The sequence below is a fragment of the Delphinus delphis genome, chromosome 7, assembly GCF_949987515.2.
Source record: "Delphinus delphis chromosome 7, mDelDel1.2, whole genome shotgun sequence".
NCBI lineage: Eukaryota > Metazoa > Chordata > Mammalia > Artiodactyla > Delphinidae > Delphinus > Delphinus delphis.
In genome coordinates, this window is record NC_082689.1 from 21,998,749 (window position 1) to 22,016,477 (window position 17,729).

The following is a 17,729-nucleotide window of genomic DNA, read 5'->3' on the forward strand; positions in this document are numbered from 1 at the left end:
TGACATTACAGAAAATTTAAAACTGCTTATGATCTGCTGAACTGCTTTATTAAACATGCAAAGTTTTGCTCTGTTTGACAGTGGCAGTTAGAAATTCTTGGAAAGGTTATTACAAGGAACTTTATTTTTATTTCTAAGTTGAACATTGATTGACATCATTAAAAAACAGCGTTTAGGGAAAAGATAGTGTTCTGTTCTGCAAGCGTAAATTTTCCATCTATTTCATTATTATCCTAAATGGAGTCTACCCTATTAAGAAATTGATTCCACTTCTCTTATTTTGCCTTTTTTAAAAAAAAATTATTTGTTTTATTTATTTATTTATGGCTGCATTTGGTCTTCGTTGCTGCTCGCAGGCTTTCTCTAGTTGTGGCGAGCGGGGACCACTCTTCATTTGCGGTGCTCGGGCTTCTCATTGCAGTGGCTTGTTTTGTCGCAGAGCACAGGCTCTAGGCGCGCGAGCTTCAGTAGTTGTGGCTCACGGGCTCTAGAGCGCAGGCTCAGTAGTTGTGGCACACGGGCTAAGTTGCTCCGCGGCATGTGGGATCTTCCCAGACCAGGACTCAAACCTGTGTCTCCTGCATTGGCAGGCAGATTCTTAACCACTGCGCCACAAGGGAAGCCCTGCCTTTTTTAGAAAAACAAAAGAAACAAACCACACTTTAAATTTTGTTGGTAATAGTTATACACATTAAGATGTGGAAATATTGAATTTAGTATATACTACAAAATGTCATTTTGTTGATAAGTATTTTTGAAAAAATATGTTTCATCTCTTAATAATTTGACCAATCAATGGAATGATTTTAGAGTAAACTTCCTGAATAAAAATAAAAGTAAAACTTTTTTCCAAACTGATAGGATGCTTACACTGATGGGATGAGAAATAAAAACTGAGTCTTTAATTATTACCTTTGTCTGTTTGTCTAAGATTCTACCCCATTTAGAAATGTGTTTGTTTTACATCATGTCATATGGCCTTTGGAATGTTTTTTCCTTCTTGATGGTAGATTTGTTCTTGATGAAAGGCTCCACAAACTAGAATTTCCTCAAAGAAGTTTAGTGTAATAAGTAAATGAAATTTGTATTCTGTATTACATTATTTGTGTTAGGGTAGTTCCACAATTTTCTCACAATTCTTTGAAAATGGAAAAGAAAGCAAACTAAGTGGCATTTAAAAAAATCATTTTATTTGCTTATAAACAAGTTCTATTTGCATTTCTTACATGAAGGACAATAATTTATCTACTAAAAGAGGATTTGTCTCAGAGAACAGACTTGTGTTGCCAAGGGGAAGGGGAGTGGGGGAGGGATGGAGTGGGAGTTTAGGGTTAGCAGATGCAAACTATTATATATAGAATGCATAAACAACAAGGTCCTACTGTATAGCACAGGGAACTGTATTCAATGTCCTGTGATAAACCATAGTGGACAAGAATATAAAAAAGAATGTATATATATGTATAACTGAATCACTTTGCTGTACAGCAGAAATTAACACAACATTGTAAATCAACTATACTTCAATTAAAAAATAAGGATTTGTCTCATTGATTTCCAGTGTCAATGTGTAAAAAAATTAATCTCAGATAATTTGTATTGTGCTCCCATTTACGGATAAGCAAAACTGTCTTTAACTATGGCCATCCATGTGCACTAAATTTTAAGTTGAAGTGAGGGAATACTCAAGGTCACCAAATCTCACATTTTCATTTTCAGGTTCAACTGGTCCTGTCCAAGTAATAATCACTGAGACCCCCAGTCAGCCCAACTCTCACCCCATCCAATGGAATGCACCAGAACCATCTCACATTTCCAAGTACATTCTCAGATGGAAGCCTGTGAGTATCCTACTTGGAAACCTTGGATATTGTGGCTCTTGAAATTAACAGATTCTGAGAATGTTTTCCAGCTTTTGAGCCAATAGATCTGATGAACTCTATTCACTTTGTATTTGTTTAGCGACCAAACAATATGTGGTCAATCTAATTGACATATTGATTTAGCTGTTTTTGGTACTTTAAACCAACTAACTCCCCATGTTAGAAAGGTCTTCGTTGCGAAGACTTCAAAATGATAAGGCTTAAAATTACTCTTATCTAGTATGGAAAGAGAATATAAAGTTTTTCAATGTCTTGCAACTCCATCAAAGGGAAAAAAAAATTACTGGCATCATTTTCCATGATTTGAAAAACAAAAAAGCTAACTTAATATCTTTCTTTTTTGGTTCACTTTTTAAATGATCATTTCTTTTCTTTTTCTTTTTCTTTCTTTTTTTTTTTTGGCTTCACCACACAGCTTGCGGGATCGTAGTTCCCCGACCAGGGACTGAACCCCGGACATGGCAGTGAAAGCGCCAAGTCCTAAACAATAGACCGCCAGGGAATTTCCATGATCATTTCTTAAACCTAACTTTCTATCCTATGAAGTTATTTTGATAGAAGGGAGAGAGATGATGAGAGGGAAGTACAGATGAGGGATAGTTAGTGTATTTAATGAGTGACCTTGTGATTTCCTAATAATCATCTAGAAATTGAAGAAATCACACTAAGGAGGATATTGGTCTATTAAATTTTAGTTTCTCTTACCCTCTCAAACCCACCCTGCTATCTTTCCAAAATGTATGACTCATAATTTGAGAAACACTATTTTAAACACAGGAGAAAAATGCCCACTTTTAATCACAGCTATTGGTTTCTAGGAACTAAAAGCAAAACAAAACAAAATATCTGACCAACTCATGCAGTTGTATTAAATTCTTTTTGAAAAATTCAAGCTGTTGAAGTCATTCTTTTTCTTCTCTTACCCTCTTTTGTTAATGTGCGCAGTATATGGAGTAGCTGTTTGCAGAGCTGTGTGTCTAATGATGTTAATCAATGGAATCGATGTATTTCCTCTCCAACACTTTATTGTCTCTCATTTTTTCATATAATCACCAGTTTTATTTACTTTAAACTTAACTCTGAAGTATTATGTGAGACCACAGTAATAAGGGATACACATAGGTATACAAAGTATATTAAGTTGGAAAGTCTTCAAAGAGTGGAGGTTATTAATTTCTTTGAAATTTTTAACAATTTCAGGATTTTCCTTAATGTCATCTGAGAGTTTATTCTTGAGTATTTTCTTCTGATAGCAAACCAACAAAGTTCACATTGCATGAAAGGCTTATTGTTGAATCTGAGCTAATTATAATGACTAATTTAATGTTTTCACAACATATTTAAATTTAAAGAGTACTAGGATCACTTTCATTTATTTCAAAAATATAAAGGGACACTTGAGTGTTTGAATTATTGAGGAACTGGTTGATTGGATAATTTTTTTAAATCACTGGGTATTAAAAATGTATTTAGACTTATATTAGTTTGGAATCTACACTTAAAAGGATCTTAACTTGTTTGAAGTAAGGATGTTTCTTTTCTACACATTTTAATGCAAAGAATTTTGTGCCATGATAGATTAATGAAGTTGGACAGGATGTGAAAGTATAAACTGGAGACAAAGATTAAGTAAACTGAGATCGCATTCTTCTGCAGATCGCATTCTTTAGCCCAAAGTTGGCTAACCACTTATGAGGGGTGGTTTATATCCAAGAATGAGTCATAAAACCAGAGCAGTTAAACCTTGTATGTGATTGTCCCAGGCACTGAGTCATGAAGGAATGTTATGCCTTTGACTGCTCTGCAAGAAACTTGGTTTGTAGCCCACCAAGTGAAAGATAGAATATATGTCCTTTTCCCACTGCAGAGAGGAATATATCTCTGTTCATTATAGAAATTTAAAAGTTGGGAAAGACAAAACTTGGGGTCTACATATTATGTTGCTGATATTAAATTGAATAATTAATCTGGCAAAATGGAAGGTGCCCAGGACCTCCCACTGTGTAATCTTGGCCATGTCACATAATTCTGTTTCTTCACCTACAAAATGAGGGTGATAATACCAGTAACTTGGAGGATGGGGGAGATGAAGATTAAATGAGAGTATGCAAGGAAAGCAGCACAGAGCATGGCACATAGTAAGCGATCAGTAGATATTAGCTTTAATAATCATTATTATTAATGTTAACAAATTCTGCTACAGGTTTCTATTCCGATTCCAATTTTCCATGATTTTCCTCCAAAATGGAGCTGCATAGACCCCTCATTCTTCTTTGAAGAATACTCCACATCATCTCTGAATGTTCATCTTTGTGAACATTTGTGTGATTTTTTTTTTTTTTTTAACTTAAATTTTTAGAAAAATTCTCCAGACCGTTGGAAGGAAGCCACCATTCCGGGCCACTTAAACTCCTACACCATCAAAGGCCTGAGGCCAGGTGTGGTATACGAGGGCCAGCTCATCAGCGTCCAGCACTACGGCCAAAGAGAGATGACGCGCTTCGACTTCACCACCACCAGCACAAGCCCAGTGGTGACCAGTACGTACCCCAGCCGCCAGCCTATCTGTGTCCGCATTTCTCGGACCTGGGCTCCCCGCAGGAAGTGCCTTCCATCTCGATTCATATTATTCCATGGATGGCACCCACATTTTTTAAAACCTGATAATCTACAGACGATGCTAGTAAATTTCCTCCATAGCTGAAGGCTCTCTCCCCTCTTTCTGTGACTCTAGGCAACACCGTGACGGGAGAGACAACACCCTTTTCTCCTGTTGTGGCCACCTCCGAATCCGTGACTGAAATCACAGCCAGCAGCTTCGTGGTCTCCTGGGTCTCGGCTTCCGACACTGTGTCCGGATTCCGGGTGGAGTATGAGCTGAGTGAAGAGGGAGATGAACCGCAGTACCTGGGTGAGCTCAACGTGTTGACGACCAGCTGCTGGGAAACCCTGCTTGAGGTGGGGCTGGGGGCATCCACGCGGGTGGCCCGGGAAGTTCGGAAGTAGTTGACAGCTCAGACTGCACAAACGGCCCTCCAGTGTGAGTCTGGAGAACAACTGATCCTTTTTAGAACCGAGCTGGGTTTTTCCTGAGCCATGCTCACTTTCCCGGTCCCTGATGGGAGCTGTGTTATGCGTTAGCCTGGGCACAGGTCCACAAAACAAAAGTGTGTTCTTCCTGGAAGTAATTGCCAACATGAGGACTGCAGTGGAGAAAACGTTAGCTTTGGGAGAGGCACAATACCCTCATTCATGCTTTTCAGATTCTCATGTTTAGGGGACTTTTAAAAACTTTATCATGGAGAAATAAATATACATACTGAAAAGTACACAGATCATAAACATAGAGCTCAGTGAATTTTTATAAAGTGAACACACTGTGTGACTAGGACCCAGATCAAGGAAAAGAACATCCCTCCTACCCCACTCCGCATCATCCCCCACCTATAACCGCTACGGGGACTTCTAACTACAGAGGACTATTTTTACAAATCTGGGGGTGGATTAAAATTATACATCCTTAGAGAAAATATTTGGGGAAAGGGGGGAAAAAAAGAAAAATTATCTCATAGTGCATTGATAATTATTGACTGTCCATAGCACATTTCCTTCTAGTTTTCACTCACCACGTCCCCCGCCCCCCATGAATACGTAGTTTTAAAAATATCCTTCTCATAGGTTATGGAGTCATTAGAGGGATTGGTACACTCTGATAGTAACCTTTCCCTTTTATTTCAAAGATCTTCCCAGCACAGCCACTTCTGTGAACATCCCTGACCTGCTTCCTGGCCGAAAATACATTGTGAACGTCTATCAGATATCCGAAGAAGGAGAACAGAGTTTGATCCTGTCTACCTCACAGACAACAGGTACACGTGTACTGTGTGGTGTGAAAAGACTTTTTTTTCTGTGAAACAGACCTATAGCAATATTTCCTGACTGTTTTTCTCATTTCTTCCTTTCTTTGTCAGCACCTGATGCCCCTCCTGACCCTACCGTGGACCAGGTTGATGACACCTCGATTGTCGTTCGCTGGAGCAGACCCCAGGCACCCATCACAGGTCAGCTTAGCTGCCTCTTCTTGGCTCCCATGTTAATCTTGATGCCATAAAAGGTGAGGGAGAGAATTCTGATCTATGAGCAGGCAAATCACTTAAATCTCCTATGTAATTATTGGACCAGGGTGAAGATGTGTGTGTGTGTGTGTGTGTTTGTGTGTGTGTGTGTGTGTGTGTGTGTGTGTGAGAGAGAGAGAGAGAGAGAGAGAGAGATACTGTCTTACAGCCTTGCTTTCTTATGGATCATTTCCTCTTAAATCTGTTTTATTGACCTCCTTCACACACAAAACACACCCACACACAATCACACACATAAACCTCTAAAGCCAGCTCATGGACTTATTACACCAGGCATTCCTGTGGTAGAAGAGGGGTAATTTTTCTGAAAACCTCACTCTAAGACTTATTCTTAAAGAGGCAGCCAAGCTGCCTTCTTAGCTCATTAGGTGACTCAGCTGTCTCTGATGTTCCTAAAAGACACAGACGTGCTAGACAACTCTGTGCTCAGAGTGGTTCCTTAACTGCTTCCTTCATCCAGGGCTCGAAGAAAAGAAATCGGTTTAACATGAATATTTTCACCCTCTGGCTTCTCTAATAGACATTTATTAAGGATCTCGTGTCTTCAAGGATGATATTTAATATTAAAAAGTTTTGCATGACTTCTTATTTTATCTTTGGACTGAATAGTCCTTATAAGAAGTAGCACTATTGAGCAAGTCAAAAAGAATCATTCATTCTGAACTAATCCAGCAAGATGCTAAGGGCTGTTAGGAAAGGGGGCCCTTTGAAACCTCTGGTTCATCAAACAGTGTATCGTACTTTTTTCTCCTGAATCTGCAGGATACAGAATCGTCTACTCCCCATCAGTAGAGGGTAGTAGCACAGAACTCAACCTTCCTGAAACTGCCAACTCTGTCACTCTCAGTGACTTGCAGCCTGGTGTTCAGTATAACATCACTATCTACGCTGTGGAAGAAAATCAAGAGAGTACTCCTGTCTTCATCCAACAAGAAACCACTGGCGTCCCACGTTCAGGTAACCTGACGATGCTTCCTGTAGTATCTTATTTCTTAAGGCTGAAGAAAGTAACATCTTTAACCTCCTTTTTGCTGGAGGAACAAAACCAACCTTGGCTTGTGTTCATTCCATGAGCCTGCTGGGGACGACGGGACGTGTAAGATGAAAGAATAATTGCATCTGTGGGAGGGTTGCTTTGTCTCTGTCAACAGTTCTTTTATGCAAGTTGTCTCATGGATTAGTATATCCTTGAACTTATGAAATTTAGCTGAAATGTCTTCACTATAAAGTAACTTATCAAAACTGGCTCTTGGCCTTCCTGATTAAAACCTGACAGCATAAAGTCTTCATATTTTTCCCCAGAAACTTAAGGGGCAGTTCATCTGTTGCTCTTAAGTATTATAAAATGATTTAGTAAAATAAAAACCACCACATTTTTTTTCAGTTGTTGCAAGAGTTTGCTTTGGGGTTTTTTTTTGGTATGTTTATCTTAAACCCCTCAATAAGATACTTCATATGTTGGAAACTCATCTGCTTACCAACATATTTTACATAAAAGCTCTTTTTTTTTTTTTTCCGGTACGGGGGCCTCTCACTGCTGTGGCCTCTCCCGTTGCGGAGCACAGGCTCCGGACGCACAGGCTCAGCGGCCATGGCTCACGGGCCCAGCCACTCCGCGGCATGTGGGAGCTTCCCGGACCGGGGCACGAACCCGTGTCCCCTGCATCGGCAGGCGGACTCTCAATCACTGCACCGCCAGGGAAGCCCTACATAAAAGCTTTAAATGACACGTGTAAGCAGTGACTGAACTACAAAAATATAACCCAAAAAAGCGTATTCTCTGATTAAGAGAGAAAACTTAGCTCTGGAATGAGAGGCTCTATGAATTGCCCTATACCTTAAAAACCCAGGAAACTGGCTTTTTAAAAACAATCCTTAGCAGGAATTGAAAATGACTGGTTGGCTCTTGTCTGTTAGGTAAAGTTCCCCCTCCCAGAGACCTGCAGTTTGTGGAGGTGACGGACGTAAAGATCACCATCATGTGGACACCCCCCGAGAGCGCGGTGACCGGTTACCGAGTGGACGTGATCCCCGTCAACCTGCCCGGGGAACACGGGCAGAGGCTGCCCACCAGCAGGAACACATTTGCAGAAGTCACTGGGCTGTCCCCTGGGGTCACCTATCACTTCAAAGTCTTCGCCGTGAACCACGGGAGGGAGAGCAAGCCTCTGACGGCACAACAGGCGACCAGTACGTTTGGGGTCCTTTACCTCCACCTCAGACCCTCCACCCTCACTTCCAACCTGTGCTGGGTGGGCAGCATGCCATCACTTGTAGGTTCACAGTTAGAAATAGGAAAATACTCAGGGGATAGGGAATGTATACTGGACATAAAGCACATTAAACTTGAAAACAAAACTTAGACAAGCTCCGTAGAGGCTAAATGGTAACCCATTTCCCAAATACACATACCGGAGGAATGGCACTAAGAGAGGAGAACTTAACCTAATTTTCCTTGCTAATGGAGACATGGAGTGAAAATTTGAGTACATTTTTGTGTAACTAAATATACCTAGATCAAACTTTAAATGTAGTATCTTTATCCTTCTATAGTAGAATTATTTGCAAATAGTAATTGCTAGAACATTTGGTGCGTATTAGGCACCAGGTCATACGCTCAGTTCTTACAAGCCTCATCTTCATATTTCATCCTCGTTTTGAGTTAATGAGGAAGGTCTTATTATTATCCCTAGGGGACACATGAAGAAAGTGAAGCTTCTAAAAAATTCTGCAACTTGTAAAGTCACAAAGCTGGGAAATGATTGAGCTGGAACCACACAGACCTATGTCTTTTTGACTCCAAAGCCCATGTTTTCAGTGATTATACTTGACTACCTCTTAAACATTTCCTCCCTCTGAAAAGTGTTTTAAATTATTGTAGGGAGGCTGCCAGTTACACACTCAGGAAGGAAACTCACAATTTCTATGGTTCTTTCTGATAGTGCAAACTCACCAGGGTCTTACTATAAATCTGAGGTTCTGAGTATATGCTATAATCATTGTCTAATCTGAATCATGTGAAAATAACTTTTATTACTCCAGCAGAGGACTAGTCATTGAATAGATGCAGAGAATATCACTTTTGTTCCATGTGGAGCTCTCCTGTTGCCCTCATTTTCGTGGGCTTATTTCTCTTTTTTCTTAACCTGTTTGGCTCAGAGCAGAGCAAATTGTGGCTTCACAAGTATTTGTTTTTGTTTTTTAATACCATCTCTGTATGTTAGTGTAATTTCTGAGGATGATGGGAAAGCCATGCTATAAAATTAGCCTTCCCACAGGATCAAAGTCAAGCAAAAACAGTGAGCAATTTCTCATGACTGACACAGAGTTTTGCAAAGTTCTCTGTAGCGCTCAATCTCTTCATGGCTAAATATTTCCAAGGTTTTGATCTTAGTTTCAACCTGGAGGAGAAAGAACTTAGAAAATTCGGTCAAGCTTTAGGATTTCAGTATGATAATTTTGAGGTGCAAATATTTCTCGACGTGTTTCATTTCATCTTTTTTTCTAGAATTGGATGCTCCCACCAACCTCCAGTTTATCAATGAAACTGACACCACCATCATAGTGACCTGGACTCCACCTCGTGCTCGGATAGCCGGGTACCGACTGACCGTGGGCCTGACCCGTGGAGGCCAGCCCAAGCAGTACAATGTAGGTCCCTCGTCCACGCAGTATCCACTGAGGAATCTGCAGCCTGGCTCCGAGTACTCCGCAACCCTTGTGGCCGTGAAAGGCAGCCAGCAGAGCCCCAGAGCCACTGGAGTCTTCACCACTCGTAAGTCAAAGGTTAAATGTCTTTTCTTAGTGATATCATAGGTTCTTATCCATATTTACATTCTCTCTCCTTCATCCATTTTTTAAAAAAGTTAACTTAGGGAATTCGCTGGCTGTCCAGTGGTTAGGACTCTCTGCGCTTTCACTGCCCAGGGCCCAGGTTCAATCCCTGGGGATCCTGAAAGCCCCTCGGCACAGCCAAAAAAAAAAAAAAAAAAGTTAACTTAAAAAACTTTGTACAAGATTAAATAATGTTTTTAATTAAAAAAAAAGATTTAAAGCAGTACTACTCAAAGTGTGACCCATGAACCCATTGCTGGTCTGCGAACTGTTTGTTGCATGGACTAAGGAGCTTATGCCAGGATGTAGAGGATGGAGCACACCGTTTAGTTCAGTTGATACTTTTTTGAAGCAAGGTTTTCTTAATGAAGGAAGCAGTGCATTACCTGACATATGTTGCCAAGATCCTTATTTTCTCTGGGACCAGCACTTTGAGTAACATTGTTTAAAACACCCAGTTATTTGAAAATTGAAGGCTACTGTATTAAATGAATTTACCAAATACTAGTTAAGGCAAGAAAAAAAATCAGCACCTTTGTCTACATCCTAATACTTCGGGTATTGAATGATGACAATAAATGTAGAACAGAAACATCTACCAGTTGAATAGAAACCAACAGGACAAGAAGCTAAGGAAATGATGTCTTTACAAGTGTTGACTGCAGCAGATTAAAGTACCTTCTGCAGAACAGAATAGCTTTTTTTTTTTTTTTTAATTACTCTTGAAATTCCACAGAAGGAAAAATACTGACAGTAATATTTGGTCCTGTCTGTCTTTTGCTCAACACTTCACAGGAAGTGGCCTTAAATCTCTTACATATCTATATCACTATTATAGAGGACTGTATTCATAGACTTATTTCTATCAAATGCAACTCATTTACATTACAAAGAAATATGAGACCCGTCATTTCTAGATAAGCATTAATTTTTATTTTTAACTCACTTTGAATTCCAGAAGGACCTAACTTAATACTTTTTCAGCATATATTGCAACTATGAACTAGCTTGCAATTTCCTAAAATCTTTCCACAAATCTTACTCTTTGACTAATTTGAAAAGTAGATGTTAAAAAGCATTCAAAAAGTGAATATAAGTTTAGGTTTTACATTACTATGGAATTTATTTCACAAAGAAAATTCTCTATAAAATTATCCCTGTAAGAATTCATAATTTACTAAAAGTTTATTTCCATTTAAATTTCGTGTATGAAGTTTGGCTACTAAAGGCTTTTTCTTAAGTAACTGCTAATCATAGGCAAGTAAAATCTGTTTTTATCTCTAAGTTAACCTTTAAATTTTGCTTTTTTATGTTACATGTTACTAAGATACTCTAAAATCTATTAACATGAAATCAGTATCTTTGCATTTCTTGTAAATGTCTGTTTCTCATAGATGACCTTCTTTTCATTAGAATGGAAATTTCAGTAGATTTAGTCTTTTACTGACCATGTATACTTCTGTATATTATCTATTTTACTTTTTAACTTTTTAACGAGACATATTTTATGTAGTTTCTTTTGTTTGATAGAGTGCCTATAAAAGAAAAAGCATTTTATTTATTTATTATTTTATTGAACTACAGTTGAATTACAATGTTGTGTTAATTTCTGCTGTACAGCAAAGTGATTCAGTCATACATATATATATATATATTCTTTTTCATATTCTTCTCCATTATGGTTTATCACAGGATATTGAATATAGTTCCCTGAGCTATACAGTAGGAACTTGTTGTTTATCCATGCTATATATGCTAGTTTGCATCTGCTAATCCCAGAATCCCAATTCTTCCCTCCCTTACCTCCCCTCCCCCTTGGCAACCACAAGTTTGTTCTCTATATTTGTGAGTCTGTTTTTGTTTCATAGATATGTTCATTTGTGTCATATTTTAGATTCCACATATAAGTGATATTATGTGGTGTTTGTCTTTCTCTTTCTGACTTACTTCACTTAGTATGATAATCTTTAGGTCCATCCATGCTGCTGCAAATGGCATTATTTCATTCTTTTTTATGGCTGAGTAGTATTCCATTGTGTATATATACCACAACTTCTTTATCCATTCATCTGTCTATTGACATTTAAGTTGTTTCCATGTCTTGTCTGTTGTAAATAGTGTTGCTATGAGCATAGGGGTGCATGTATCTTTTAGAGTTATAGTTTTGTCTGGGTATATGCCCAGGAGTGGGATTGCTGAATCATATGGCCACTCTATTTTTAGTTTTTTGAGGAACCTCCATACTGTTCTCCATAGTGACTGCACCAATTTACATTCCCACCAATAGTGTAAGAGGGTTCCCTTTTCTTCACACTCTCTCCAGCATTTATCATTTGTAAACTTTTTAATGATGGCCATTCTGACTGGTGTGAGGTGGTACCTCATTGTAGGTTTGATTTGCATCTCTCTAAGAAAAAGCATTTTTAATGATACTAAAAATAATTAAATGGAGTGGGTGGGGCAATATTGACTATTTCAAGTACTTCTGGAGACTGATATATTGGATATGTTATTTTATTATCTGCACAATACATTTATTGATAAATATAATTTTATTTGAGTTAACTGATAGATTAGATAAAGGTCAATGTCATGCCTTGCACATTGTATACTTAAAAAAAAATTTTTTTTCCATATGGTTTATCACAGGATAGTGAATATAGTTCCCTGTGTTATACATTAGGACCTTGTTGTTTATCCATTCTAAATGTCATAGTTTGCATCTACCCACCCCAAACTCCCAGTCCATCCCTCTCCCTCCCTCAAAAAATATTTGTTGAATAGATGATTGAGAAAATAGCTCAACCGAGCTTAGATTTAAATAAACCTCTGTAAGCGGTGAGTTCTACGACTTCATTTGAACTTCAAGTACTCTCTGAGGCTGTAAACATCAGCAGGGCTTGCATATTTTTGAAATTGCTTTACGTTTCTGTAGCTTTTTACTGTTAACAAGCTGAATTCTGGGAATAACTTTTCTGGGTTTTATAACTTTTGTTAAAAGCACATGGCAGGGGGTGGAGGAGCTGTTTCTGGGGAAAATCAGCTTACTCCTTTATAAATAGGGAAAAATTTATTTTTTTAACATCCAGGCTGTCCTTCACCTAACAAGACCTGCCAGAATCCATAGCTCATCCTTACAGTCACATTCTTTGTTTGCCATCAGTTTGTGGGTTTGTGGTTTGGAGAGTTTCCCGTAATGGTCTTCCCAGGCAGAGAGCATCATCTTAAGCTTGAGAAAGTTCTAGCTGGCTGGCTCAAGCAATAGAAAACACCCAATCTTAAAGCCTAAGACAGTTGAGGAGAATGTTTTTTGTGAAAAAATTGTGGCTTTCACAGATGTTCAGTGAAAGAAGCGGACTGCTCTCTGAATTGTTTCTTGTGGGCATTAACATGGTCACCCAGGGCTGGCCATGGCATTTTGGCAAAGTCAGTGGCAGCCAAGTGGTGTATGATTTCAGAGACTCTGGGAGGCATCACAGGTCACCCATCCTAATTCCACTGAGAATACCATCCAAACGATAACACACTCATGAAACATCTTTCCAAACCAGTAGAACTTCAGTTCAGCCAGTAAAGCAGCCATTACAAAGTATGCCCACATGTATTTTATTTTTTCAGACAGCAGTATTTTAAAAATACTTTTGGGGGGCTTCCCTGGTGGCACAGTGTTTGGGAGTCCGCCTGCCAATGCAGGGGACACGGGCTCATGCCCCGGTCCGTGAAGATCCCACGTGCCGCGGAGTGGCTGGGCCCGTGAGCCATGGCCGCTGAGCCTGCGCGTCCGGAGCCTGTGCTCCGCAACGGGAGAGGCCACAACAGTGAGAGGCCTGCGTACCGCAAAAAATAAATAAATAAATATAAATACTTTTTAAAAATTGCACATTAAAATCCAGATTGGAAAACACTGGAAGAATTGCAGTGCTGGGCCTGAATTTTCCCATGACTGGAGCTGAGTAGTAATGGAGTACTACTTAAAGACTTTTTTTTAAAATGTTTTATTTATTTATTTTTTATTGGGGTATAGTTGTTTTACAATGTTGTGTTAGTTTCTACTTTACAGCGAAGTGCAGTAGAGTTCTCCGTGCTGTACAGCAGGTTCTCATTAGTTATCTATTTTATACATATTAGCATGTATATGTCAATCCCAATCTCCCAATTCATCCCACCCCCTTCTTTCCCCCCTTGGCGTCCACATGTTTGTTCTCTGTGTCTGTGTCTCTATTTCTGCCTTGCAAACCGGGTCATCTGTACCATTTTTCTAGATTCCACATATATGTGTTAATATACGAGATTTATTTTTCTCTTTCTCAGAGTAGGCTTAAAGACTCTTAATGTTCATTTGTCTAAGTCTGGAAGATAAGTCTTTGTCTCACCAGCCATTCATAATTTAGTATAAATGCGTTTACTAGTGTTTTGTCCCCAGTGGGCACAAAAATTTGGTTGAGACGTAAAGAGGAAGGAATTATGAAGGCACTAAACATGTGACCAAGGCCATCCACACGCTTGAAAGCCCTGAATTTGACTCACCAGACACAAATGTCTTGCCTTCTGAGACCTCACCTTTCCCATAGCAGCCAGTTATTGAAATGCTTATTACAAGATTTAGTTGTTCTGCCAATTATATTTTAGAGATTCTAAATTTATGAAAAGATTTGTAAGATTGTTGAAAATATCTATTTCAGATCTATGTACACATACTCTTTTTCTTCCTCTTTTTCTTGTTCTTTTTTTAATTAATTTTTTTAAAATTAATTAATTAATTAATTTATTTTTGGCTGCGTTGGGTCTTCATTGCTGCACGTGGGCTTTCTCTAGTCACAACGAGCAGGGGCTACTCTTCGTTGAGGTGTGTGGGCTTCTCATTGTGGTGGCTTCTCTTGTTGCGGAGCATGGGCTCTAGGCGCACGGGCTCAGTAGTTGTGGCGCACAGGCTTGGTTGCTCTGCGGCATGTGGGATCTTCACAGACCAGAGCTCCAACCCCTGTGCCCTGCATTGGCAGGCAGATTTTTAACTACTGCACCACCAGGGAAGTCCCTCTTGTTTTTTTTAAAGTATTATTTTCACTAAGAAATAGCAGTGATGTCAGGATGCTAGGAGATTCGAAATAAACTTTTATTATAATTCCTAATTCCAGTGGCAGAATACTAAATTTCTGCAGTGTGATTATTCTGAGTGAATAATCACATATTTAAGGAAAGTATCTTTAGAATTTATAAGTGCATCCATGGTGGCAGATTTCATTTACCTTTCACATGGCATCTCTTTCTGCAACCAAAAACAATTGGCCATCATTATGGAGTGATTCAGCATATAGCTATTTTTAGATAATCATCTATAATTTAACCATTGTTCTCAAAATAATGGTTAAGAAGCGGAGTGATAATCAGTTTGTGATGACCAGGTTTACTTTTTATATGGGACTCTATACTGATGATATAGGGAAAGTTATTGTCATCAAACTCAAATCCCAAACATGATGAAAAGACACAAATTTCAGAATCCAAGGAGTTGAAAGGGTCCTCTGTGGTCATCCAGCTCCTTGTTACTTAAATGTGATTCCCAGACTGACAACACTGGCGTAACAGAAATGCAAACTACCTAGCCCCATGTGGACCTACAGAATCAGAACCTGCATTTTAGCCAGGTCTCAGATGATTTGTGAGGCACATGAAAGGTTGAGAGGCATTGACCTACTCCAAATTTTCACATATGTCACGTTCTGGATCCATTAGCTGACTAAATCTGAGGTTCTCGATAAAAATATTTGTTATCGGGACTTCCCTGGCGGTCCAGTGGTTAAGACTCCACACTTCCACTGCAGGGGTTGCGGGTTCGATCTCTGGTTGGGGAACTAAGATCCCACATGCCGCAAGGTGCGGCCAAAAGATTAAAAAAAAAATTTTTGTTATCTGCATTCTCTGTGATTCTAAGGCTTGAACACATGCTTTGATTCCATTTCACAGTGCAGCCTCTGGGCTCCATCCCACCTTACCACACAGAAGTGACTGAAACCACCATTGTGATTACATGGACACCTGCTCCAAGGATTGGTTTTAAGGTAAATTGCAGATGTTCCTAATCCCTTGTAATCCAGCCCTGGGTTGCCCTCGTGTTTCTGGATGTAGTTGAAACAGGATGCTCAGGAGTCAGGAGACTTGGGTTTCGTCCTGTTTCTGTTCATACCTCTCTGACCACTTTGTCAGGGCATCACAATACTTCTGCTTCCCTGAACTGCTGGAAAGATGGACTGAGGCAGTGAAAGTGCTTTGCAAAGAGGAAAACATTAGTATGGAACTGTTAGTTGTTACCTTGTTTTCTCTATCCTTTCTCCCAGGGAGTTAGATTTAAAGATATATAGGGAAACTGCTCTTGTTGTGTTGTTCTAAATAGGTATCAGCAAGTTCACAAAAACCAATTTAAGGAGACCAGTTAAACTCAGTGTCACTCAACAATCACATTTTTATCCAATCAGTTTCATCTCAACTTGTTCAAAGCCCCTTAGGTGAATCTCTTAATAGACATTAAGATTAAGATCTTCCCTATAGATATCTGGATACATGTTCTTTAAAGTAATGGTATTAGGGAAGTGATGAATACAAATGAATGTGTTTAAAAGAATTCCTTTTTTTGGCATTTAGAGTGTGGAGAGAGAAATATTTATTATAATTGAAAATCAAGACTAAATCCCCATGATTGTTTGTTTAAAAAAATATACCAAAGATCATTTCTTTTTCGAAATACGCAAATGGCATATTGATGATTATGCTACTTAAATATAAAGAAACCCTTTTTGAAGATTGTCAATATACCTTTTAAATTTCCCTGATAGTGTCATTTTGACTTTCAGGAGCCTTATAAAGTACTAAGGATGTCTCTAGAGCTGAACACTGATGACACGATATTGCCTAGGCTTTTCAAATAACATACTGAAAGGATTGAAAATTAAGGGCACATTCATCTTAATTCTTCTTTTGTAACATATCAGCCTGCAGTTGAAGCTGTCCTTCTTTAAAAGGAGTGTTTTTGAAGTACAAAATGTTACAGGGACTGGTACATTTAAGTTGAATGCTAATAACTCATTAAAGAGAGAACTAGAGGATTTCTTCCAGCAAAAAGAAATTAAGAAATGAACGGCATGTGGCCCAAAGCGCTTGTGTACTTCTGGTTTGTACCAGGAGATTATTTATCAAGCAAAACAGTATGTAATGATGTGTCTCTGGAACCTTCCATTACAAGCTACCTTAACTTAGTTTTGGAAGATACTTCCCCTAAGTCGCACCCTCCCCCACCGCCCCCAGTTCCAGGGAATTTCCAGCTACATTATTTAATAGAGCTAAAGTAAGGTCCCAACTCATTCCCAACTACAAGTAGAGTGCAGTTCCTGAGGAGTCCACATTATGCAAAGCATAACCACAATCTCTCAGCAGTAACCCAACTCTGGAAATATTTGTCCTTGGTGTTTATTTTGCTTTTTTTTTCCTAGCTGGGTGTACGACCAAGCCAGGGAGGGGAAGCACCACGAGAAGTGACCTCAGAATCAGGAAGCATCGTTGTGTCTGGCCTGACTCCAGGCGTGGAATACATTTACACCATCTCAGTCCTGAAAGACGGGCAAGAGAGAGATACACCAATTGTGAAGAAAGTGGTGACACGTAAGAGGAGTTCTTTGCCTCTTTTTGTTTTTTAAATTGTTCCACTTTTTTAAAGTAGCTGATAGCAATATCACTTTTTACTTATGACAATGACCCAAGGGAAAGATTTCATCCCTACTTGTATTATTAGCTACTTCTAAGTTTGGAGTAGCAAGTTCAATTCATGTCATATAGTCTATGGCATCGGAAGTGTTCTTTCCATGTCAAAAATGTTTATGAACTG

General features: G+C 39.0%; 1 protein-coding gene across 7 annotated transcripts in view; it reads left to right on the forward strand.

Moving 5' to 3' along the window:
- FN1 (fibronectin 1) overlaps positions 1-17,729 on the forward strand; it is a 68,925-nt gene that overhangs the window by 19,779 nt on the left and 31,417 nt on the right. For all 7 annotated transcript variants that reach the window (XM_060016151.2, XM_060016153.2, XM_060016156.2 and 4 more), the window contains exons 13-22: positions 1,720-1,841; positions 4,243-4,423; positions 4,618-4,794; positions 5,624-5,752; positions 5,855-5,944; positions 6,782-6,976; positions 7,937-8,209; positions 9,528-9,794; positions 15,818-15,912; positions 17,338-17,506. In XM_060016151.2, coding sequence (XP_059872134.1) covers positions 1,720-1,841; positions 4,243-4,423; positions 4,618-4,794; positions 5,624-5,752; positions 5,855-5,944; positions 6,782-6,976; positions 7,937-8,209; positions 9,528-9,794; positions 15,818-15,912; positions 17,338-17,506 — 1,698 coding nt within the window. The remainder of the gene's footprint in view (positions 1-1,719; positions 1,842-4,242; positions 4,424-4,617; positions 4,795-5,623; positions 5,753-5,854; positions 5,945-6,781; positions 6,977-7,936; positions 8,210-9,527; positions 9,795-15,817; positions 15,913-17,337; positions 17,507-17,729) is intronic.